The sequence below is a fragment of the Electrophorus electricus genome, chromosome 1, assembly GCF_013358815.1.
Source record: "Electrophorus electricus isolate fEleEle1 chromosome 1, fEleEle1.pri, whole genome shotgun sequence".
Classification (NCBI taxonomy): Eukaryota; Metazoa; Chordata; class Actinopteri; order Gymnotiformes; family Gymnotidae; genus Electrophorus; species Electrophorus electricus.
The window spans coordinates 35,766,300-35,790,369 of NC_049535.1; the positions used below are offsets into that span (position 1 = coordinate 35,766,300).

At 46.6% G+C, this 24,070-nt stretch overlaps 3 protein-coding genes and 1 long non-coding RNA gene across 4 annotated transcripts in view; 2 read left to right on the forward strand and 2 right to left on the reverse strand.

Annotated features, from left to right (window-relative positions):
• Positions 1-211, forward strand: part of hsd17b1 (hydroxysteroid (17-beta) dehydrogenase 1) — a 6,919-nt gene extending 6,708 nt beyond the window's left edge. The window contains exon 7 of the mRNA XM_027029726.2: positions 1-211. This exon is cut by the window's left edge and continues 450 nt beyond it. The gene's annotated coding sequence lies outside the window, so the exon portion shown is untranslated.
• Positions 212-3,558: 3,347 nt separating this feature from the next.
• On the forward strand, positions 3,559-7,640 carry si:ch73-141c7.1 (coenzyme Q-binding protein COQ10 homolog, mitochondrial). Its single transcript, XM_027029724.2, has 5 exons — positions 3,559-3,724; positions 4,396-4,548; positions 4,649-4,841; positions 5,180-5,281; positions 6,665-7,640. Exons 1-5 carry the CDS (start codon positions 3,639-3,641, stop codon positions 6,836-6,838), a joined length of 708 nt encoding a protein of 235 aa, XP_026885525.2. The 5' UTR covers positions 3,559-3,638; the 3' UTR covers positions 6,839-7,640.
• Positions 7,641-9,197: 1,557 nt separating this feature from the next.
• On the reverse strand, positions 9,198-11,358 carry LOC113589865. Its single transcript, XR_003412038.2, has 4 exons — positions 11,065-11,358; positions 10,469-10,570; positions 9,739-9,856; positions 9,198-9,317 (listed from the first exon to the last, which is right to left on the reverse strand). It is a non-coding gene; the product is annotated as an uncharacterized LOC113589865 (long non-coding RNA).
• Positions 11,359-11,928: 570 nt separating this feature from the next.
• LOC113589851 (adventurous-gliding motility protein Z) lies at positions 11,929-22,433 on the reverse strand. The gene is made up of 18 exons (XM_035524488.1): positions 22,091-22,433; positions 21,633-21,801; positions 20,930-21,041; positions 20,663-20,752; positions 20,511-20,567; positions 20,353-20,421; positions 20,177-20,266; positions 19,981-20,090; positions 19,374-19,803; positions 17,095-19,269; positions 16,595-16,742; positions 16,357-16,453; positions 16,108-16,267; positions 15,933-16,040; positions 15,635-15,721; positions 15,338-15,401; positions 15,174-15,267; positions 11,929-12,849 (listed from the first exon to the last, which is right to left on the reverse strand). The coding sequence occupies exons 1-18, from the start codon at positions 22,431-22,433 to the stop codon at positions 12,759-12,761; spliced, it is 4,494 nt and encodes a 1,497-aa protein (XP_035380381.1). The 3' UTR covers positions 11,929-12,758.
• Positions 22,434-24,070: the final 1,637 nt, after the last annotated feature.

The following is a 24,070-nucleotide window of genomic DNA, read 5'->3' on the forward strand; positions in this document are numbered from 1 at the left end:
AGTAATAATAGCACATGATACACATATGTAGTAATAACACATGATACATGTAGTATGTAGTAATAACACCTGATACATGTAGAATGTAGTAATAACACCTGATACATGTATTATGTAGTAATAATAACACCTGATACATGTAGTATGTAGTAATAATAACACCTGATACATGTAGTATGGTCTGATATATGTAGTATATGGTCCAGTGTTTTGTGCACGATAGAATAAAAATGTACAAACAGAGGACAAACAGTGGGCTCTAGTGTTCTCTCTCTCCCTTTCTCTCTCTGCCTCATATGGAAAACATCAGTTGCGTCCTAACCTTGGGATTTTTTGGTTTTGTTTATCAATAACAAACACACCCCTCTCCCTGGCCACACCCCCTGTCACTGGCCACACCCCCTCCCTGGTCTTGTCCAGCTCCTCTCCCCCACACGTCCAGCCCTCCTAGCTGTGCGAGTGATAGTGGGTTTGTACTGGTCCCAGCTCATAGACCAAACACTGCAGCCCAAGGGCAGAGAGTGTCATGGGACAAACATCAGCCAAGGTCTGAACAAGCCAGAATCTTGCATCATGTTCCCACCATTCTGCAGTTTCCATTTGTTTGGACTGTAGGTAGATATTAGACACACACACACACAGACACACACACACAGACACACACACAGACACACACACAGACACACACACACACTCACACATACACACACACACACACACACACACAGACACAAAGACACACACACACACAGACACACACACACACACATATATACACACACACACACACAAACACATACACACACAGACACACACACCTCTTTAAGACATATTGTTCCTGTCTGTGAGACAAGGTGACTGGATTTGTCTGGTTGCTGTTCTGTTCTCGCCTGTTCCAGTGTCCTGTGGATTGGTGACTAGTTGGTTTAAGAATCACACAACCAGCTCAGATCCACAGATATGAAACACAAAAACAGTATATAGCACGATATTCCTCAATGATACAGATCATGGTTACATAACTCACAAGCTTTACTCTGCCAAGGCCATGCATACAAAGCACCACTTAACAATGCAAACAAGTCCACCCTTCACATTTAAATCTCAGACTCTCCTGGGGTCGTTTACCAACACTTAACACGTTCACATCATTAAATGTGAGCTTTGTGCGGGGGTGGAGGCGCCTGTTACTAGCAACATTCTCTGAAAAAGTTTACTGCTCTGACTACTACTGAAATATTCACCTGGATGAAATTTGTAAACATATTTACAATTCAACTAATTTACTATACAAAACCACAACTTGTTGTGACACTGTAAAAACCAAAAAATAAAACCAAAATGATGAGATTCTAATACATTGTATTTATATAGAGCTTTTCAATGACCCAGACACTTACATTTACAACATTTAGCAGACGCTCTTATCCAGAGTGACTTACAAAAGTGAATTGCAATAGTCAGTACAAAAAAAGAAAAGACACTGAAAGACATATAAGACAACATGTCCAGTATACAGAACATGTAGAGGACATGGCAGGAGCTGAAGGATTATAGTAGAAGCATTAGCACCATCGGCGTGTAGGCTGGCAGTACGCAGCCCAGCTAAGGAAGATCTGACAGGTGTGACGGAACAAGGCTATTTAGGGCTTTGTAGGGGAGTAGGAGTATTTTAAACTGAATACAATATTTTACAGGAAGCCAGTGAAGATGCTGGAGAATAGGTGTAACGTGATGGTGAGTGTGGGTGTGGGTGGGTGTGTGGGTGGGTGTGGGTGAGTGTGGGTGGGTGTGTGAGCAGCAGAGTTCTGAACCATCTGAAGTCTGAACAGAGGAACAGAAGAGATTTGCAATAGTTCAAGCAGCTGGAGATGAAGCTGTGAATGTTTCAGCAGCAGACTGAGAGAGGAAAGACTTTATCAGTGTTCCACAGATGGGAAAAAAAAGATGATTTAACAACAGAGTTGATGTGGGCACTGAAAAAATCATTGAATTTTAAATGCAAAAACATCAAGGTCAAGGTCAGTGTAAAGAGCAAACACAGGCAAGTCCATTCATATGTACACACACACACACACACACACACACACACACACACACACACACACACACACACACACACACACATACACACACTTACACACACACACACCACATGTGTACACTCTTACAGAAATTCATACTCTCTTACACACACACACACACACACACACACACACACAAATACTCTAATACACACGTGCACACACACCATACACACACACACACACACACACATACACACACACACATATACACACACACACACACCACGTGTAGACTCTTACACAAATTCATACTCTCTTACACACACACACACACACACACACAAATACTCTAATACACACATGCACACACACCATACACATACACAAACACACACACACCACATGTGTACACTCTTACACAAATTCATACTCTCTTACACACACACACACACAAATACTCTAATACACACATGCACACACACCATACACACACACACACACACACACACACACACACACACTCACACACACACACATACACACACCACGTGTACACTCTTACACAAATTCATACTCTCTTACACACACACATACACACACACACACACACACACACACACACACACACACACACACACACACACACACACAAATACTCTAATACACACATGCACACACACCATACACACACACACACACACACATACATACACACACACACACACACACGCACACGCACACACACACACATACATATATACACACACACACCACATGTGTACACTCTTACACAAATTCATACTCTCTTGCACACACACACACACACACACACACACACACACACACACATATATACTCTATTACACACATGCACACACACCACACACATGTATACACTCTTACAAATTCATACTCTCTTACAGTTTAAGAGACCAGTTTAAAATGTTTGGAACCATAACAATATCCACAATAAAAGATAAAGAATTCATATTTATGGTGCACAAAGTTGTTGGTTGTTAAGTTTAAGACTTACAAGTTCATACTTGTGAAATATACTATACCATCAAAGCACACTTTAGTTATATAAGGCATCATTTGAATGTATGAGCATAATGAACACTGCTAATTGAACTTATATAAATTAATTTTAACTTAGTAAATCATATAATTAATATTAAATGTTGTGAACCATTAATATCAAGTAAAGAATTTCCCTTTTTTGGCACAAGAAAAATATAAACAATACAGTAAATAGAAATACAACATGAAGGAGTCCGATTAGCCATGGTGGAAATGATGTCACATTACAATCAAACGCAACATGTAAAGAAGCACTTCAATCAAGAGAAAACACAGAGTACAAAAGAGAAAGAGGAGATACTGAAATAGGGACCGAGATATCGATGAGCACGGAGTTATTCTGACCACGGTCGACGCCAGAACCGCCCCTTGGGTGACGTCACTCCCCGCAGTGACGTCCTTGCCTGGCGATCAGCGCGTCACGACCGGGCGTACGTCACAACCCGCGGTGATAACCGGAGACTTCGCTGGTTACAGTTCGGAGAGGAAGGAGCAAATTATTCATAGCCGGGGCATTATTAACTTGAGCTAATGGCGAGAAAGGCTTCTCTGTTCCTTCGAGCACTGGCTGAGAGGTCGCGTGTCATCCTGGCGAGAGTCGGACAAGCCGCAGTCAGGTAAGCGCGTGCTACCTTTAAATGCGCTCGAGCCAGGAGAGAGCACTCTGTGCGCGCGGGTCCTCCAAATCTATAACCCCTAATTAAAAATGTATGTAATACTATATAACGCCTAGTTTAAAAAATGTAACTAACATTCAATTTAAAGACTAAAGGCTATTTAAAATAAAACGATTTTATTTTATTAGCTTACTTTTTTAAACTGAGCGGTCTGTGGTGTTTAGCTGGAGCTGTTAAACGCCGAGTTTGTGCAGACGGGAATGTAAAGTTGTTAGTGGAGGTCGTGGGAGCGCTTCCCTCTCAGCGTTCAGAGGAACTTAAAGACAAATCCATCTACTCTACAGTGTTGAACTGGAGTAACCCGTAGGCTTTGTTTGGATTTAAGATAGTTCTTTCTTCTTTTTGGGTAATGATTCCGAGGAAGTGAGGTTTTATTGGCTGTCCGTGTTCCTCGCAGTGACTTCAAAGTCATTCACGCCTGTTAGTAACACCCCTGTTCATCCGTCAGCACGTGTTATCAAAGTGACCCCCCCTTGCTCTTCTTCATCCTTGCAACCTGTAACAAAATATAAAATAACTAATTTACCATTTTACCAATGTACCAGTGTTTGATAACAGGGAAACTCTCTGTGTGTTCTACTGCTCTCTTTCTCTTGCTGTGTGTCTGACAGACATTTGAGCTCTCAGGTCGCCGTAGCCTCGCAGAGTGCTGCCTCGCCCCTGCATTCTGCGGCAGCCCAGGTCGTACCCACCCGGAACTTCCTTAATCTGCTCACCCCTCTCATAGCTCGAAGGATACAGTACCGTGAGAACCGGACTATCGGGTGAGAGGACAAAATCATCACGCGCACACACTTACACACACACACACACACACACAAACAGCCTTAAGATAAAGGGAATCATTTCTGTGTTTGTCTCCAGTTATTCCGTGGAGCAGATATACAGCATAGTAGCCAACATAGAGCAGTACCAGCAGTTTGTACCGTGGTGCAGGAAGTCAAAGGTCACAAAGGGGCGGAGTGGGAATGTGCGGGCGCTGCTGGAGATCGGATTCCCCCCCCTTGTGGAACGCTACGTCTCTGAGGTCAGCGTCATTCCTAATCAACAAATCCGGGTAAGTGCCAGTGCCACAGCCCATGTCAGACACGAGTTCACATTAATTCATGGGAAACCATCTTAATTCAGATTCATTTTGGAAATTAGCCAAATCTATGTGCAAAAGCTCTCCACAGGGACATGTTTTGTGTTGAGAATTTGTGGCTTTCTTCAGTAAAGGGTACAGCTGTAGGTCCAATAATGCAGGCAGCATAGAAGAGGCTGGGTGATGTTCAGTGAATAGCAGAACGTCTCCTGTTGTAAACAGAGTTTATTCACTTCCCATCTTTTTGCCCTGGGGGGTGCTGTCTGCTAAGCCATGTGGGCCAAGTCTGAACATGCGTGTGTGTGTGTCAGGCTGTGTGTACAGATGGATCACTCTTCAGTCATCTCGAGACATTATGGCGGTTCACATCTGATCTCGGGAGCCAAAGTGACTCCTGCAATGTGGCGTTCTATGTAAGTCCTGTAATATCACCAAACCTAGCATTATATAATTAGCTTAAGAACATGCGCACACACACACACACACACACAAACACGTGCACACACACACACACAAACACGTGCACACACACACGCGCACACACACACACACACACAAACACGTGCACACACACACGAACACGTGCACACACGCGCGCACACACACACAAACACGTACACACACACAAACACGTGCACACACACTCGCGCACGCACACACACACGCGCACACACGTACACACACATACACACACACACACGTGCACACACACACACACACACACACGTACACACACATACACTCACACACACACGCGCACACACATACACTCACACACACACACACTCACACACACACACACACACACACACACACACACTCACACACACACACACACACACACACACGCACACACGCGGTATACACACACACACACACACGCGGTATACATATGATATACGTGTGTTCATCTCTCAATCTCAGACCTCTCAGCCCCTAGCCAGAGTGGCCACAGAGCTTAGAGTAGAGCAAAGGTTGTTTTCAGGCTCTCCATTTTTGCTTTTGTAATATCCAGTAGAGTTAATGTCCAGTCGGGTTTGGGTTCATGTCCGGTAGAGGCAATTTGTGTAAAGATTTCAGAGTGGCAACAGAGTCTCTATCACCTGCCTGTCAGTGGGACTGGAGAAAAAGACACTGGACAGACTGGGAACAGAAACCAACTCGCAGGGAGTTAGGGGACGTGCAGGGAGTTGGGGGACGTGCAGGGAGTTGGAGGACGTGCAGGGAGTTGGGGGACGTGCAGGGAGTTGGGGGACGTGCAGGGAGTTGGAGGACGTGCAGGGAGTTGGAGGACCTGCAGGGAGTTGGGGGACCTGCAGGGAGTTGGAGGACGTGCAGGGAGTTGGGGGACGTGCAGGGAGTTGGAGGACGTGCAGGGAGTTGGGGGACGTGCAGGGAGTTGGAGGACGTGCAGGGAGTTGGGGGACGTGCAGGGAGTTGGGGGACGTGCAGGGAGTTGGAGGACCTGCAGGGAGTTGGAGGACGTGCAGGGAGTTGGGGGACGTGCAGGGAGTTGGGGGACGTGCAGGGAGATGGAGGACCTGCAGGGAGTTGGGGGACGTGCAGGGAGTTGGGGGACGTGAAATTTATAGGCTTATTGATAAAATGACAACAGTGGAAACAACAAAGCATGATTGATTCTGTAATTAGAGACATATGCATGTCTACCTCTGAACTAAAATATGACATTTGTTCAAGTGAAGCGTGTGTTACCTACTCTGACAAGCAGCCTGTGATCAGACCACTTTACATTCTAAGAGCTTACTGACCTCTTTGCTCTCCACGTCCATGTCCAGGTGACCTTTGAGTTCAAATCCCTGATGCACTCTCAGCTGGCTACAGTCTTCTTGGACGAGGTGGTCAAACAGATGGTCGGTGCTTTTGAGAAGAGAGCTGCTACGCTTCATGGCCCGTGTGTGCACAGCCTAGAAACTACCAGCACAGCCAGCACCAGCAGTAGAGCAGCCTAAGAACATTCTAGAAGATAAAGACCTTATAGAAACATGCGTCGCTATCACCTCTACCTGAGCCTTGAACATGTTCTCTACTTCATTCCTGGACTCTGGATTCTAAACGCTACTATGCTTACAGTTTTCAGGAACACACACACACAGGGAAAAAATGGCTATTTATTTCAGTTTAAAGTTTGATACATTTTCTTTTATGCATATATTGTAAATACATAGTAATTTGGTAGAATAGTGTATTGGAGTGTATTTTCTATGTAAATAGAGAGAATCACTCCCCATGAATTCTGAGAATTTGTCTCGGACGTCTGAGCACGCAGACGCTCGAGTTCTTCGACACGGAGAATGGAGCTGTTTTACCAAACATGGTTGGAATTCCTCCGGGAAAAATAAACAAACCCTGTTTTTGTTAATCATCCATCTCACATATATTTATGTTTTTTCCGTTAAATCAGACTTTGTTATGTACTTCTACGTCCTTAAGATTGAGAGGTATTTCACGGATCTGTTTTGATTGGCGTGACCACGCCAGCTGGTTGGCGTGAAGCCCTCAGTGGTTTTCATATATTTGTATGTCGTATTTGTTATTATGCTTTTCTTATCAATATTTAAGTTAATGTAGAGTGTTTATGATTTGTTGATTGAAGCTTTATTTTTGTTTTTGAGGGACACTTTTGCAGGGGAGATACTGGTGCTTTATTATTTACTTTATTACCAACTGCAAAATATAACAGGTTACATTGTTTATTGTTTCTGTTAACTGTTCACTTAAAATAGATGAGCTTTCCAGCTCCTTGGTATCTCACACATATTCTTTGCCTCCTCCTCCTGCTGCTGTATGTGTGTGTGTGTGTGTGTGTGTGTGTGTTAGAAGCTGAATGTTATTCCAAGAACCGCACCTGAGAAGTTCAGTACACATTCCAGTAACATTGACCCTTGGAAAACCCACAATCCTCTTTTCCTACAGCCAGTGTGATTCCGGCCCCTTCGTCTGTCAGCCAATCAGGGCTTAGCTCATTGAACTTTGACCAACTTTTGGAACAACAGTTGAGTACAAGACCCAGAGAAATTCCTCTTCATGGTCAAACCCACCACCCCAAGGCTAAGGGAGGACTCCAGGAAGTTTCCGTTGTTGTGCTTTGATTTGTTAGGGTCTGTCTAAATGATAATTGTAAAAGAATTACTAGACATAGCAAATATTACAGCACTTTACCAAGAATCTCTAAGATTTAACAGTGGAATTATATTGTCAAAACATCATCAGTATTGTGCTTCCTTCAACTCAAGTCCTCATATTCTAAATTCTTTCCACTTTTACCTGACAAACATTTTTAGAATTTATTGGCTCAGAAAAGACTACAAAGTAAATAAAAACAATAACAATCCAGTAAATCTACAGTTTTAAGGGAATAAAAATCTGCCAACGGTATATTAAGTCATTCTAGGAAATGAATATTTCCTTACATAAGAATATCTGGCAACAGAAATATGAACTAGTTTTGTTTACTAAACACAATGGAAGGAAATAGGAAAGAAAATGCAGCATGTGAGGCTTCCGCCAGCAGACAGTGATGGGCAACAGAAGCGCCTAAGCAGACACGGAGGGGCAACAGAAGCCTCTACTGGGGTCCAGAGACAAGCAGCGGAGGGTTCTTTAGGGGTCACCCAAAGACATTTTACAACCAGTACTCTGCTTTTACACCCAATCCACACATACACACACCAATGAGAAGCAGCAACTAGTCACACACAGTGTACTCTCAACTGGGAGACTGCACAGAGCACCATCCATCACTGGGCATGCAGACACTCAGTCTCAGTCTCTCTCTCACACACACACACACACAATTTTAGCGTGACCTAACTTCCATGTGTTTGTACTGTGACAGGAAACTGTAGACACGGGAAGAAACCCACACAGACACAGAGAGAGCACATGGAAAGTCCACCCAGATAGAGACATGAACCCAAGACCCCAGCACTGAGAGGCAAACATGCTAACCACCCAACCCGTGCTGCCCAGCGTATGCTTGTATTGGCAGCACACACACACACACACACACACACACACACACACACACACACACACACACACACACACACACACACTTACTTTGCTTCGCATGGATTATAAGGGAATGAGACTATTTGATACAGCATTAGCTGCGCTAGTGAGCGATTGCCTTGGCTCTTTCCTGCTCTTGCATTTCTGTATGTCCAAAGTGACAGCGACACACGTCACATTCACTGAGGTTTGTCCGTCAGAGCCAGAGACTAAAGTGGGGACCAAAACCAACAAATCGTACAGCCCTTTAGGACGAGGTGTGACGTAGTGACGGCACAGAGCAAGCGAGAGGCAAGGTTGCACTAAAGAGCTCTTTATTTTCCATGATCTTAAACAAATCCACAAAAAAACAAAGTATCCTAAATTTGAGGATCTGGGGAAGCGATGCATGGGATGAGCAGCACCGTCTCCAGAGACCTGTAGGTTTAAATAACAAAGATAAGTATGAACAGGAGTGTAGGATGGACCTGTCTACAGGGGGGTCCTCTCCGGCGGAGGCATTCTTTAATTCTGCACTTGCACAGTTCAGGAGTATCTGAGTATTTGGTACTTGTCGTATGTTTAGTTTCGATCTGTAATTGTTTTAATGGCTGGTCTCAGAGTCTGAGTCAAACAACACACAAACAGGTACAAGGTTTGCACTTTGATTTTAAAACATTGCATGTCATAATTCAGGTACATTACTACATGGCATAAGAAGACAGACAGAAGTTCAAATATTACCCCTACACCTCTCCAGCTGTTCTTAATAGCCCATGTTTAAAATAGTCAGGGGACCATTTCCTAGTTCCTGGCCAACATTCTTTCTCCTTTAAGTGGTGTGATGAGTGTTGCTCACCGTGTCTTCACATTGGTGTATTCCAACACTGGCAGGACAGATGAGACATGGCACGTCTCTCCACGGTTGGAACCTGGGCCTTGTTTGTCAGTAAGATCCAGGTCAGGTCTCAGTAAAGCTGGTGGTTAAAAACATCAGTCATAAAAAATAGTAAGTCAACAGAAGACAGAATTTCCACAAAGCTGTAGAAAGATGTAAAGAAGGCGATGAAAAGAGAGATGTGAGAAACTTGTCAGTTTCCTGCTGTCAATCAGAATGTGACACTTCCCACACACCCCAACACTTACCTGCACAGCAGGACCCCACACACCCCAACACTTACCTGCACAGCAGGACCCCACTCCCCAACACTTACCTGCACAGCAGGACCCCACACACCCCAACACTTACCTGCACAGAAGGAACCCACAGACACTTACCTGCACAGAAGGAACCCACACACCCCAACACTTACCTGCACAGAAGGAACCCACACACCCCAACACTTACCTGCACAGAAGGAACCCACAGACACCACAACATTTACCTGTACAGCAGGACCCCACACACCCCAACATTTACCTGTACAGCAGGAGTGGGCTTTTTTCTGTAGCGTGCCCTGACACTTAAGTGAGGTGTATTTAATTACATCTCTGAAAGACGCAGAACTTTCCAGTGCCATTCTGAAGCCCCAGCGCACTGATTGATCATGATTGTCAGTGCCTTCATTAGCCAAACCTGGTGAACTCACCGTCACTCTGCTGATCCCAGCCAACAGAAGGTGAGAATAAAGTTTTCACAAGCCAAATGGAGATGTGACTGGAACTGCCATCTCACCATGTGTGAGCTGCCTCTGTAGCACATCCACGGAAAGCAAAACAATTCATTTTAGTCCTCAGTTTATTTATACTATTTCAGTGAAAAACACACATACGTTAAATATGTAAGCATGACACATGTCTCATCAAACCCCAAACTGTTCACAGAAATGCACCACAGAGACATGGTCAGAAAATACGTACAGCTACATAACCGTAATCGTAACCTAATCTGTGACAGCCAGCAGCTGCACGGTGTAAGGCTAAGATAAAGACTGTATCTTAAACATCAAAAACTATATGGACATTACACAATGATGCAAATAAACAAAACATTATATTATACATCAGCTTTATATTCAATGTCAAAAGTCAGATTTATTTCTATAGCATCTTTTGCAACAGTTGTCACAAAGCAGCTTTACAAATGTTCAAATCCAAGCCTCCAGTGAGCAAGACAAGGGTAACAGTGGTGAGGAAAAACTCCCTAGAACATGAGGAAGAAACCTTGAGAGGAACCAAGACTCACAGGAGGGCCGCCCATCCCCCTCTGGTCGACACTGGGCAGCCAGAGTTGAAGTGTTGCTGGTGTTGTTCTCTCTTTAATTCGCATAAACACATGGCTCAGCCTGATTATTATCCTGATAAGTTGCGTAAGGATTTCAAGCTAAAAGGCGTAGAGGAAAATGGCTGATCTTCTCCTTATACCACAGAACACAGGCAGGGAACTGCACATCTGGCATGTCGCACTGAAGTTCAGCGCTGTTCCTGGGCCTAAAAACCTCAGTGAAGCCATTAAACACACAGTAGTTGCTTTAGGAGCCAAGTTACTTGCCTTAGCGTAATGAAAACCATCCACTTTTGCAGTGCTAAGTCTGCAAACATCAGCCCAGAAATAGTATTGTCACTTTAAGTTAATGAGATTTTCAAATGTTTTTTCCACTGCATTAACCATGGGTACTGTCAACAAAGAAAATGACCACCAATTATTAACGGTTCAGAGACACGAGTAACTCGGGACTATAACTGTAGCATAGCATAACTTTACATTTACATCCTACAAGCAAAGGGAAACCTTTTAAAGTTCCTGCACCAAACATGTGTAAATGCGTATAACAAACTTGATGCAAGTCAGTTTTTTAAAAAATCTATAATTGGGCAAATCTGCAGGTAGCACGTCAAGAACGGGCTTCAGTTCCTTTAGTTCCGTTCAATTTACGATACAGTACGACATCTAACGGCTACAAACGGAAATTACAGCCAATCATCGTAATGCACAGCACCAGCCTATAACGGGACATAAAGTAATGTGTAATAGCTAAATCTGCAATACGCAGGGGTATAACTTCCTCTTACCAATGAATTAAAATAAGACAAAGATCAAGGGCTTTTCGTTGGTTTATTTACAAGATCGAAAAATTAAATATTAAAAATTATTCATACAAAAAAAACTAACGACTTCGTGGCTGCTACCAGTTTACTCGTGGTAGAGTTCCGCATGCCTTTTACCACCCCTATGCAAAAACTCATGAACTGCCAAAGGGGACATATAGTAATCAAGCAAATATAGCTATCTCTATATAAAAATCTTACATTCACATTATTTTTACCATTTACAAGCTTTTTATATTTGACTCCATGGGTCAAGAAAAACGTGTTCTTTTTATTTGATGGACTGTGTTGCTCCAATGATATTTTATTTATTGATTTGGGGGGCAGGGGGGAATCCCACTCGAAGTGAAACACTACTGAGCACTTCAAAACAGGCAAGCACACCTTCACAACCTGGATTTTGTTTTACTTTGGGATCTTCACCAGAGCCCTGCTGGTAATAACACAAACCCTCAGTCTAAACCAGGAGCTTCTGGCATTTACAGCTTTTCTCTAAGACTTTTGTCCAAAGCAACTTCATTCTAACTGAGCATAACTTGAGTAATTGAGGGTTGAGGGTCTTGCTCAGGGGCCCAAAATTGGCAACTTGGCAGTGGTGGGACTTGAACCAGGAACCTTCTGATTACCAGCCCAGTACTTTCATCACTGCACGTTGAGATGAGGCTACAATGCTGCAACTCCTAAGCCAGAATCCCATGTGCAAGTACACCGTGCAGCTCATTGTGTGGCTTGACACGCGGGACCACCACATCCTGGTCCTGGACCTCAGGGACTCTTGTTATGGAGATGAAGTGTTGAGGCAGCCTTGGCTGCTTCGGGGGTGACAGCAGGTCAGCAGTCACGCTTGTGTCGAGTCTCGCACACGGACGTAAAGAACTCACCGGTGAACACGGACAGATTGTGGCTGTAGATTACCTCAGCTCTGAAGCAAAGAAAAACAGAAAAAGTGCATGTGGGTAAAAACGGCCACAAGGGTGTGCGAGTGTGGGGGGGAGAGAGTGTGAGTGAAGTGGGGGTCCGTCTATACTTCATAGACGGTCGGTCCGATAGTAAGACAACAGAAAGAATCCAGGTTGACACGCTAGTGCACGTTAACATTTTTATGACTGAACAAAGGGATGTGGGGAACCTTTTTAATTTTTTAATCGATTTTTATTTGATTTCAGATTTTACGGTACTTGCACTGCTAAACTAAATCTGGAGAGGTGAATTAGCAAATTAGTAGCACAAGCTAAATTTCAGTTTTTACAAGTTTATAATATTCCAATTAATCTCAGAGGCAACGCGTACCCATTTTACGGTTAAGAGTTTACGGTTAAGCGTCTGTCGCGAACACCCGCTGAGTTCCGAAACAACCCGGACCGGCTTAATTAGAGAAGACAGGAAAGCACAACAGTACCCCAACAGTAAACCCTAACTGTGTAGTGTGGCAGGGAACACATCGGAGGATATACGTATACATTTGTGTATAGTTACCACAAGAAAACTGGAAACGTAGATGTAAAGGTTTCTAAATATTTTAAATGTCTGAGCCATTCGCTCCACCATGCTTGATTTCTGCGCGTCTCGTGTTCCAGGTTTTGATTTGAGGATCAGTGTGTTCTTCAAAACGTCCACATACCCTGAAGCACAGAGCACTGGCAAAAAGGCCACGAGTAAACGAGACGAAAGGTTAGACAGAGAGGACACTGGAGATGTCTGAGAACTCTGCTTAGTCAACTCCGAAAACGGGCCAGCTTTGAAAGTCTAGAGGAGCGCTTCTCCCCGTGGCCTCTTCTCAGGTTCCAGCGAGCGCTCCTCTCCGATAGCCTCAGATAACCTAAGAGTCCGTTACCGTCCATGCAACAAGGGCAACTGCTTCCAATTACCCGGTGATCCAGGTGACGAGCACGCCCCCTACAAGCCCCACCGTCCCCGGGTAACAAGCTGTACTTAAGTGTTGTAAACTACAACTGCACTGGCAGAATAAAAATCTGAAGGTAAACGTTAATTTTTCCACTCAGACAAAAATACTCAACTATCTTTTGTAAAACTTGTTCACAGAGAAATTGTGTGTAAACAAATTAAGATAAATACAATTATTCATTTGCATACGAATTCATTTGACTGTACAAGTATCGACCCCGCAACCTCAAACATTACAGCACAGCATTCACCTTTCGCAGACGTATGGGATCAGAAGCGGACGGGTTGCGGTTCGGGACGAACCCAAGGCGTACAACCGAGCTCTGATCTCCGTCGGCGCTGGCATGCACAGTTATTGTACCCGCACGGTTCTGCTAATACTGCGAGCGGCATGGTGTCGTCTATGTAAATACGGTCCAGTGACTTGTACAGACGTTGTGTGGCCGCTTGTCTGAATTAGATGGTTAAGGGTAGCTGAGGGGAAACCAACTGTGGACAGCGCTCAGCCTTCGTGGAGAGTTCAGTCGTGCTGACTCACTGCGGACAGATGAGGTTCTGGAGCTCCACGGTGCCAGCAGAAAACCAACTAACCACCACATTTAAAACACGACTGATAACGCAATATTTCTAGTCACTGGACAGGCGTTGTGGTTCAACAATACCTGTTAGTACTTATAGCGCTAGTTGGGGGCGGGGAATTAAATTCAAACGTGTGGCCAAGTTACCAAGTGAGTGTCAAACTACCATACATGAGAGGGGATTTCTCTTTTCTTCCCAGTTTTGGGTACAGGAAGGCTGATAGGGGTCTCCAACTCTGTTCCTGGCTGAGCTGGTTATCTAACGTTTAAAACTGTCCCACACTGGCCAAACTACTGTACTTTCTAGACAGCTTCACATCGTTTGTCAAGACTACAGCTACATAACGCCTTTACAGTTCACCACCATCCTATTCTTATAGTACTTGGCCCATTTTGATGCTTCTTCACCCAGATGGAGGAATATTTTAGCAGTGACATGGGTCACAAACTGACTAGGAGTTTAAAAGGTCTTGATTTTATTAATCATAATTGTAAAGCAAGCATATGTTCAATTTTAAAAGGCACTAAAAAAAAAAACCACAAAACAGCAAAGTGGACAGGCATAAACACTCATATCACAAACAAGTCACCACTAATATACATTAACAGAGAAGCAGTCATGAGTACACACAGGCAGACTCATGTCCTGTTGTCATGTGACTGAAAAAGCTTCATTCTCTCCTGAACAGACACGCCATCCATTAGACTCTGAGAAGGATAACAGACACATTTAAGAACCTGCGGCTGGATAGTGTCCTACTACCTCAGAAGCAGCACTGCTCCAACCTTGGACCGGTCCAAACGCAGCCTCCTGACCTGGTGCTTCACAAGGTCAGGGTTACTTCTGGACTTCAGTTCTGCAGTGCACACATCAGTAAGGTCCGAGAGTTGGTTTAAGGAAATGAGCTCAGCAGCATGTGTACTTACCAGGGGTGTAGCCGTGGCCTTCACTGTCGCTAGGATACCTGGATCCCAAAACCTCTTTAGAATGCTGCATGCAAGCACACACAGTCAGCTTGGGCACTTCAACAGGACATACATTTACAACATTTAGCTGATGCTTTTATACAAAGCAACTTATTTACAATTGAGTGCAACTTGAGCAACAGTGGCAGCTTGGCAGTGGTGGTGCTTGAACCAGCAACCTTCTGATTACAAGTCAAGTACCTTAACCTCTGGGACACCACTGCCCCTGAACATGCATGAACGGTAGGTGTGCATTACTCTGTGTGTAGCCTGCAACTCCTCTTTCAGTGACAGGATTTCCTGCTTCAGACACCGAATCTCTGATTCCTTCACCCGCAGCGTCACCTGCGCACACCCCCCCCCCCCAGTCTCTGCTACTTCAAGAAACACTTAACCCTTCATCTTCCAACTGCACCAGATTAGAAGACATTCAAATCATTAGAAACACATGCAGTCCATAAGTTAGTGTACTAGCCATTTTTGGTATTGCTTAATAATATACTAAGCAGCCACTATGGAAACACCTAATAATCTAACTAAAAACAACAGTATTTACCTGCAGCTGATACACATCTTTGTTCTGAGATAGAGGTGTGAGGTCCATTCCTCCAGTCACAGAAGACTGCATGAGGGTGAGCTCAGATAACACGCGCTTACTCAGCTCCTACACACAAAAAAAAAATGGAGCCAGTGTCTGCATGTGGGGAGGTGTGCACGGCCAGGGCAGTCACCTGATTGTGTGTGTGGAGGTCCTGGTTCTCTCTCCTGCAGGAGATCAGGGCTTGTCTCTCCATCTCCATGGATCGTTTCAGGTGGGCGTTTTCCAGACACTTCTGAGAATACTGCCGAGACAAAACCTCCAGCTCCCTGTGCAGAGACTCCACCTCCTCACTGCAACACATGAATTTCACTTACCAACCAAATAGCATGTGACGACCTTTAGAACACCTAATTAAACAGGAGAAAATACCAATGCTCACGTGCACTGCTGCCCTAGCTTGCTGAGGTCAGCGTTCGCTTCACTCTTCTGACTTCTCTCCAGTTCCTTTTTATGAGCCTTGTGTATGGCCTCAATGGCTGCATACACACAGGACAGACCAGCCAACATGAGCACACGCACCCACACATGGCTGGTTCCCATGTGTTGATCAATTACTGTGTCATACTGCAACACCGTGAAGTGCAGACACTTGGGTATTGTGAAGTGAGCGTAAACACCGGTGATGGTGGCCTCGGCCTCCTCCTGCAGTGCTCTCTCCCGCTCTTCCTTCAGGCGTTCCACCTCCATCTGGTGCCGACGCTCCAGCTCCTCAATTACCCTCTGATGGCTCTGCTCCATGGTCCTAAAGCCCTGCTCACACGTAGCCTAACACACGAGGAGGACAGGCCCCCCTGTGAGTCTCGGTTCCTTTCAGGGTTTCTTCCTGGTGTTGCTCTTGGCTTGTTCACTGGGGGCTTAAATTTGGACATTTGTAAAGCTGCTCTGAATGGCTGCTGTAAAGAGCACTATAGAAATCTAAAAGCCCCAGTCTTCCGGTACCGGGAACAGCTCTCAGAGCGTAACGTGTACTGAGATTGGGAGGGGGGAGAGAAAACACACCTGAAATAGAGGCCATCACTACCTGCCATCTAAAACTGCCCTCAAAACCCCAAAGTTGGGCAGAGAAACATCTGGAATCTCTACAACAATGCAGAGTTCAGCGTGTATGCACGTGTACCTTCAGGGTCTCGAGTTCCTGTTCGTAGGTCTGTCTGAGGGAGGCATCCTCACTGCTGAGAAGGTCCTTCTCCATCCGTCCAAGCTGGTCCTCCAGCTGCTGGATCCCGTCTTGATAAGCTACTACACACGTGTCCCGGCCTGTGGATGCCGTCTCCCCGGAACAGCTCCGGCTGTAATACCCATGAAGTCGACCCATCTCCTCCTCGTGGATTTGCTGAAGTCCACAGAGCTTGTCGTCAAGCTCCGCCTCCAGTCTCCGCACTTCCTGCCCCCTCGCTTGGGCGTTGGCCTTGGCCCTGTCCGCAGCCTGCTGACTCTCCCGCTGTTTCTGCTCATAGCACCGGGCCTGCTGGTGAAACAGTGCCACCGCTCGGCAGCACTCAGCACTGCACTCTTGCTGCACAGCCATGCGTGTGCGGTTCACCACATACACCAGCATAGCCTGGATCAGCGCCACCCGCAGCATGGGAGGAGGAAGCACAGCAGGCTGCAGCTGGACGGACAGGGCCTGAAGCGTCCGGGCCTGAGAGTTCAACTCAGCCACCAGGCGCTCCCTGTTTCCGCCCTGGAGCCCAGCGTGCCCTGTGCCCATGGAGTGCCGCTGGCCAGGCGAGGCCAGGTCAGACGGGCTGGCGGGCGCTCGCCTGGGCTTGGAGTTTGAGTACGTTTCACTACAGAGTGTGACTGGTGAAGCCTCCGAGCTACGCGTGTAGAGCACGTGTATGAGGTAGGCCAGCTCGGCTGTCACACACAGGCTACAGATCTCAGAGTCACCCAGTGTGCCGTTGATCTTGTCCAACTCCCGACAGAAAGCGAAGATCTGAGCGAGCCTCTCTCGAGTCCTCACTTCACGAGTTCCACAGCAAGCCTCCCTGAGGTTGTGGGCCTCATGCTGCAGCTCTGACAGTTTGTCTTGTAGCTCTCTGCTGGGATGCTCCAGTGCAGACGCCATCCTCTGGATAACCAGTGCCAGTGTGCTGGCAGCCATCCCTGACCCCCCCCTCCTGTCTGGATCCTCACAGTCATGATCCAGGAGCCCAGAGCTCATCACCACGTCTGCGTTGGTAGCCCTCTCTTTAGGAGTGCTCTCCAAGGGGACCCCCTGAAGCCCACAGAAAGCTCGGCAGTGCAGCTTCTCCAGACCTCGTCCTGGGAGATGGCCGCTCAGGGGTGTGGCGGGAGTCCGGAGCACACGTGCCTCCTCATCTCCGAGCTCCTGGTGCTGCAGCGTCATCTCCCACAGCTTCTCCTCCGTGTCGCACAGTTTGCTCTCCAGTGCTCGCATCGCACGCTGGGAATCGTCATCCCGAGTGCCCTTTCGTCTTCCAGAATTGGCCAGCGCATGGGTCGTGGTCGTCTGCCCAATGTCTGGGCTTCCCAGCATGCTTTGCGGCTCTGCCGGTGCGTCCTGAGTGACGAGGTCCTCCTGGAGCTGGTGCTGGGCTTGCTCGAGCTTGAGCTCAGTCTCCTGCAGAGTGAGGCCCAAGGTAGCCATTCTGAGCGTCATCTCCTGCAGTTCCTGTTCCTTCCTGTCCAGCTGAGCACCATAGCGGTCTTCACAGACCCTCTCACAGTCGCACAGGGCACCGCGCACGGACTCCAGCTCCTCATGCACCCGCTCATAGTTGTGCTCCAGATTGTAGTACAGCGCCTCCTCACCGCGAAGTCGCGCCTGCAGTTGGCCCAGTTCCCCATCACACTCCTCCAGCTGGGCCTGCAGCTCCTGGCACCTCCTCTGCAGTTCCTCCGTTCTCACCAACGCACTCTGCAGCTCTGCTTCCCTCTGCCGGAGCCGCTCCTCCAGCTCCTGGACACGCCGGTCTGATTGGTCCAAGCTGTCACCGAGACTCCTCCTCTCCTGTTCCTGACTCTCCTGTAGGAGGCGCAACTGTCTCTGCAGGCGGATGTCTTTCAAAACCTGTGCCTCCTCCGTGGCCCTCAGACATCCCGTCACCTCCTCCAAGTGACGCTGCACTCCTGCGAGCAGGCCCTCCCGTTCCTGCAAGCACGCCTCCGACTCACGTAGTCTCACCTCTGTCTCACGGAGGCGGTCCTGACTGTCGCACAGTTCAGCCTGGAGGCGGGCCTTGAAGTCTCTGAACTCCCTCCCACTTCTATCTAGTTCCGCCTTCAGATCCCTGCAAACGGTTTGAAGCTCCTCCTCCCACTCGGTCTGCATGGAGGGAAGATTAGTCCAACAGATCAGGACGTTACGTTAACACTCGTTTAACAGTACGTTTATGGACAGGAGCAGTCTTGGTCTTAGCCTTGCTTTACCCGAGCATCCACACAGCCAGTCTCCTCCCCACTTGGGCGCGAGGCAGCATAACTGGACGTTGCCGTGGACAGCGAGGTGCTGTTGGGCGTGTTTGCAGGCCGTGTCGTGTTGCGAGCCCGTAAACGATCTTCTTTCTGAATGCAGGTTGTTTCTGATTGGTCCCGCCTGATCAAGCTTCCAATAGGCTCTTCAGGTGACGACGGCACAGAACGGACCGTCTCTCTATGGAAACACGCCAATCCTTTCCCCGCCCGTCTACTGCACTCCTCCCTTTTTTGCTGCCTGTGACTGAACTCTGCCCAATCAAAAGTGTTGTAACGGCCGTCTTTGCGCATTTGGGTGATGCGGCTGCCCTTCTCTGGTTGGCTGTTGTCTAGAGGGGAGGGGCTTTTATGCCCAGCACCAGAACTCCCCTTCTGAGCAACAGAGCTGTGAAAGAAGGAAAAGACTTCTGGTATCAAAACTGATTTGATATTGTTGCAACTTTTTGAATAAATTCTGAATGACAAGGGGGGGGGGGGAAATGGACTGCACCACAGCCCCATTATGGACAAACCAATCATACGCACACAAATGGGGTTAACGGGACGTTCCAAGAGACATTACCGTGTGACGTCAGGAGTAACAGCTGGGCAAACATTGTTCACAACTGCTTGAATCCAGTTCCGGCGTATCCCATAAGTCATTGCGCAGAGCACAAAATCTCCTTCTTCAGTCTAGAGGAAGCACAGGGAATTTAAGATACCTCCCTCCCCCACCCCCGTAAATGCACACATTAAAACACAGGGATACCTGGACTCACATGAATCTGAAAAGCATAGTTTTTCTGCACAGGAAAGTCTGTGATCTCATAACAGCTGGACAGGTCGATTTCACCATCAAGATCAGCAGCCTATGAGATGAGTAAAGACCAATCTGAGACCAGCAGTGCTGAGACCCCAGGACAAACAGAACTCCTTTAACAGCAGGCACACATACCTCTTCAGCAACAGCATCCCGGTAGAACCGTAAACACTGGTCAGCAAGAACAAACCAGTGCTTCCTCCACTGGTATTACACACACACACACACACACACACAGTTATGCCCCCGACAAACACCTGCTCTTAAATCAGATGTCAAAGGCTTCCAGTCACCTTCCCATCTTCTCCCAGCCTGGTCATCCATCCTTTTTTGAAATTCAGAAGGTCAGGCTAAGTGAAGGACAAAAATAAATCAATTTCCCCCCCACCTAGACAAGGCTTGTGTGAGGTCACAGGCAGGGCAGAGTTTGATTGGCTGTACTCACGGTAGGGGAGAGATTTGTTAGGGATTGACGCTCCAGTGATTTGGAGTGTTGCCTGGTGAAGGCAGAGGTCTCCCGCTCATGAGCAAACACCTGCAGACCGAACAGCACAAATCCCTGATCAAGACCCAACAGGACCTCCCAATCCAAACCAAAGCCCAAAGAACATGTGCAGCACAGGTTCTACACAAAGAAAATATTCCTTTCATGGTGATCTTATTCTGAATTCAAGAACTCAGTCACCCCTTCAGGCAGCAGAGTGAAGGATACCTTTGCTGTGCTGAGATTGGTTCTCTTTTCACAGCTGTGCTCTGAAGAGAAGGCTGAAGAATAATCCTCAATTACAGTTTCCTTTGCAAACTGACCAATCACCAGAGACCTCCTGAAACGGTGTTTTACAACACACAGACCAACAGCAGCAAGAAAACAGCATTAGTCATCGTTTCTCTTACTTACTTAAAATCACCACCTATGGACTTAAATTGCTAGAACATGGAAATGTGTGAAGCAGCATGACTGGCCAGGTTTTAAAAAAGCAGATGAGGTGACCAACAGGAAGACAGCCATTAGGACATCCTGAAAAACAAACCAAAAGCAACTGCCCAAGATAGACATAAATGTGACTGAAGAAACTGAAGTGAAATTGTTTGTCGACAGTTGAATACGACGGTCTTAGCATGATCAGAGTTTATGACTATACATCAGTAAAGATTTCTAATGACTATTATTCTTACTTGCTGTTTTTAAGAGACGGTGGACCTCCAGGAATACGTGTTCTGGGCTCCTCCCTTTCTTGCTCTGAGCATGTGCGTCCACTACCATGCCCCTACTCCATTACACTAACCATTTGTCCCTCAAGCATCTAGCCACACCTTCAAAGCCACCCCTGTGGGTCCCACACGGTCCCATCAGAGAGGTGGGCGGGGCATGGAGATCATGTTCAGTGAATGTGCATGCAAGGGTGTGTTCACACCTGTAATCCAGATAAGAGCCAGTTTGCAAGTCCTCAACCACAGACCTCTTCTCCAGGGAGGAGTGCGCACCCTCAAAGTCTCCCCACCTCTGAACATCTGCAAGACGAAACAGAGGACAATTAATGTGTTTAAGCCCAAGTGTACGACGGGTCAGGAAAAACCTGTGTCCTACAGCACAACAAGTAGCCAGCAAAAATCAAATTACACCAGGACTTTAAAGCACAGATCAGCAAGGTACCTCAGTCCACTAAAACGTATCGCTACACCAGACAGAGACAGAAACAGGGCTTCCTGTTCCAGTCATCAGGGATCGACCTCCCAGTATCCCAGCCCCCTCACAACGGACTGGGATATCAGGGAAACGTCCAAAACCTTTCACTATCTGAAAACCGAAGGGGAAATACTGGCATAAACGAAACGCCACCCGCCTTCCCACAAAGCCCCTCCGTTTTCTTACCACTTGCGCTAGAGGCAGCGAGCGAACGGCTGAGCGGCAAGTATGCAGCGGGGGAGGCGGGGCGGCTGCTAGGCAAAGGTCCGCCTCTCCACACGAGCCCCGCCTCTTTCTCCTGAAGCCCTACCCTCGGCGAGGAAGGAAGCCGAGGACCCTCCCCCACAGCTGCTGGTGCGTGAGCATGCTGGCTTTTACTCCAGCAGACATCCACGTCTTTCTCCGCGCCAACACCACACGCCACCTTGCTGCCATCACTGCTATTGACACCAGCTGCGCTTTGGTTCACTGCAGGGCTACAGGCGACGCAACTACTTTTCCTAGTGCTGCTAGGACTGCGAGATGGCATGCAGTTGAACGTCTGTCCTCCATCAGGTGCTGTCTGCTCAGTTAGGGTGGGGTAGAGATTCAAATTGTGTGTGAAGTGAACATACAGTATACCGTTTATGGTGTACACATTACTTAATGTCCTCACTCCTCAGACATTGACATTACCCTCTACAAATGTCCAACAAGAACCCTGCCAAGACACCCAACATTAACTCTTAGGGTTCTGTCTGACCATTTCAAAACAGGGACATCTTAACTCCACTTTGCTCAGACAACCAAGTAAATAACTACAGTCTCTCCCTCCCTTGTAATTAAAATCAGTCTAGAATCAGCAGAGCTAGAGGAACCAGAGAGCTAAAGATCAATCAAGCAGACAGAAGCTGTTCCAAGAGAACAGCCCCAGTGCCTGCCTATATAATTTATTAATACATTTATATAAATAAAAGTGATTATGCTCACATAGCTACATCATTACACACGTATATAAATAACTTTACACGTCAACTCAACATGTCTTAGAGGCTGATTGCTGGGGGGGGCAGGCACATACTGGCGGGTGTGTGCAGGCGCAGGTACGTACTGGTGAGTGGGTGGGCGCTTTCCTCCTCTTACTGTGGTTTGATTTAGCAGCGTTCAGGTAAACCATTAGGGTTTCTTGCCACCTAACAGAAAGTCACTTAAATCCCAGTCTAAACCAGAGCACCTGCATCAGTGATACAAGGTGACAGACCCTCCAACACCAACTAAAGTGGGTCAGAGGTGCTGATCTGAAGTCCTAGAGATGGTTAAATGAATAGACACACAAACAACCTCATTCAGCAGGACCTGCACTTCCAGTCTTACTTAGCTGCTAGGCGTTAGCTAGTTAGGCTACTGCAATGACCATGTTACACATCTCAGTTTGAGCATCACCAATATCCATGATCACTCATGATAGCAACTAGACTGAGGCAGGTACACTGGTTCAGACTTACTGCAGTTTTCTGCAGCCTTTTTTACTGCAGTCTTAAAGGAGAAAAATGTGTTCAAAATAATTAGAAGGAAGGTTTAAAAGCAAAAAACAAACCACATACACCATCAAAGTGTTAAACATACCAACACCCTCAAACCCCAGACAGCACCATTCTCATGGTCACACTTAGCAGAAACAGGAAGAACCCCAGATCTTACATAGTTACATTCTAATAAATAATTTGATAAATATGCAAGTTACTCTGGACAAGATCTGGCAAGTGAAAAAACCAAACAGTACAGTGGCATGTTAAAAGGCAAGAGTTAGGTTCTTTTGCCCACTGAAACTTGTAGGACGTTAAATTCTCTGCCTTTCTCTGAACAGATGACCACTGTTCCAGCCATAGTTCCATCCCTAGTTAATCCAGTAGCCCTCACATACACCAAAACCCAAATGAAACAGCATGGACATGTGTAGTGTCTGAGGAGCCTTTACCCAGCGATGTTCTCCTCGTCCTCTGGTCTTATGTAATAGTCTCGGTCACTGAAACACAGCTGTAGACTGTTCTGGAAGCCCGTGAGAGACGAGGCGTCCAGGACCTCCCGACACTGAAGCATACTGACACTGCTCTGAGGCAAAGTACCAGGCTACCCCCAACACACAGAATTATAGGAAAAAACTTTGAGACAGGAATAACCACTTTC

Coding starts and splice junctions, on each gene's coding strand:
- LOC113589851 (XM_035524488.1), bottom strand. CDS start 22,433: ATGCCATCTCGCAGTCCTAGCAGCACTAGGAAAAGTAGTTGCGTCGCC. Junction 20,753..20,929: donor CCAATCTCAGCACAGCAAAG/GTATCCTTCACT, acceptor TTCGGTCTGCAG/GTGTTTGCTCATGAGCGGGA. Junction 19,804..19,980: donor GTTACTCCTGACGTCACACG/GTAATGTCTCTT, acceptor CTTCTTTCACAG/CTCTGTTGCTCAGAAGGGGA.
- si:ch73-141c7.1 (XM_027029724.2), top strand. CDS start 3,639: ATGGCGAGAAAGGCTTCTCTGTTCCTTCGAGCACTGGCTGAGAGGTCG. Junction 3,725..4,395: donor GTCGGACAAGCCGCAGTCAG/GTAAGCGCGTGC, acceptor TGTGTCTGACAG/ACATTTGAGCTCTCAGGTCG. Junction 4,842..5,179: donor TTCCTAATCAACAAATCCGG/GTAAGTGCCAGT, acceptor TGTGTGTGTCAG/GCTGTGTGTACAGATGGATC.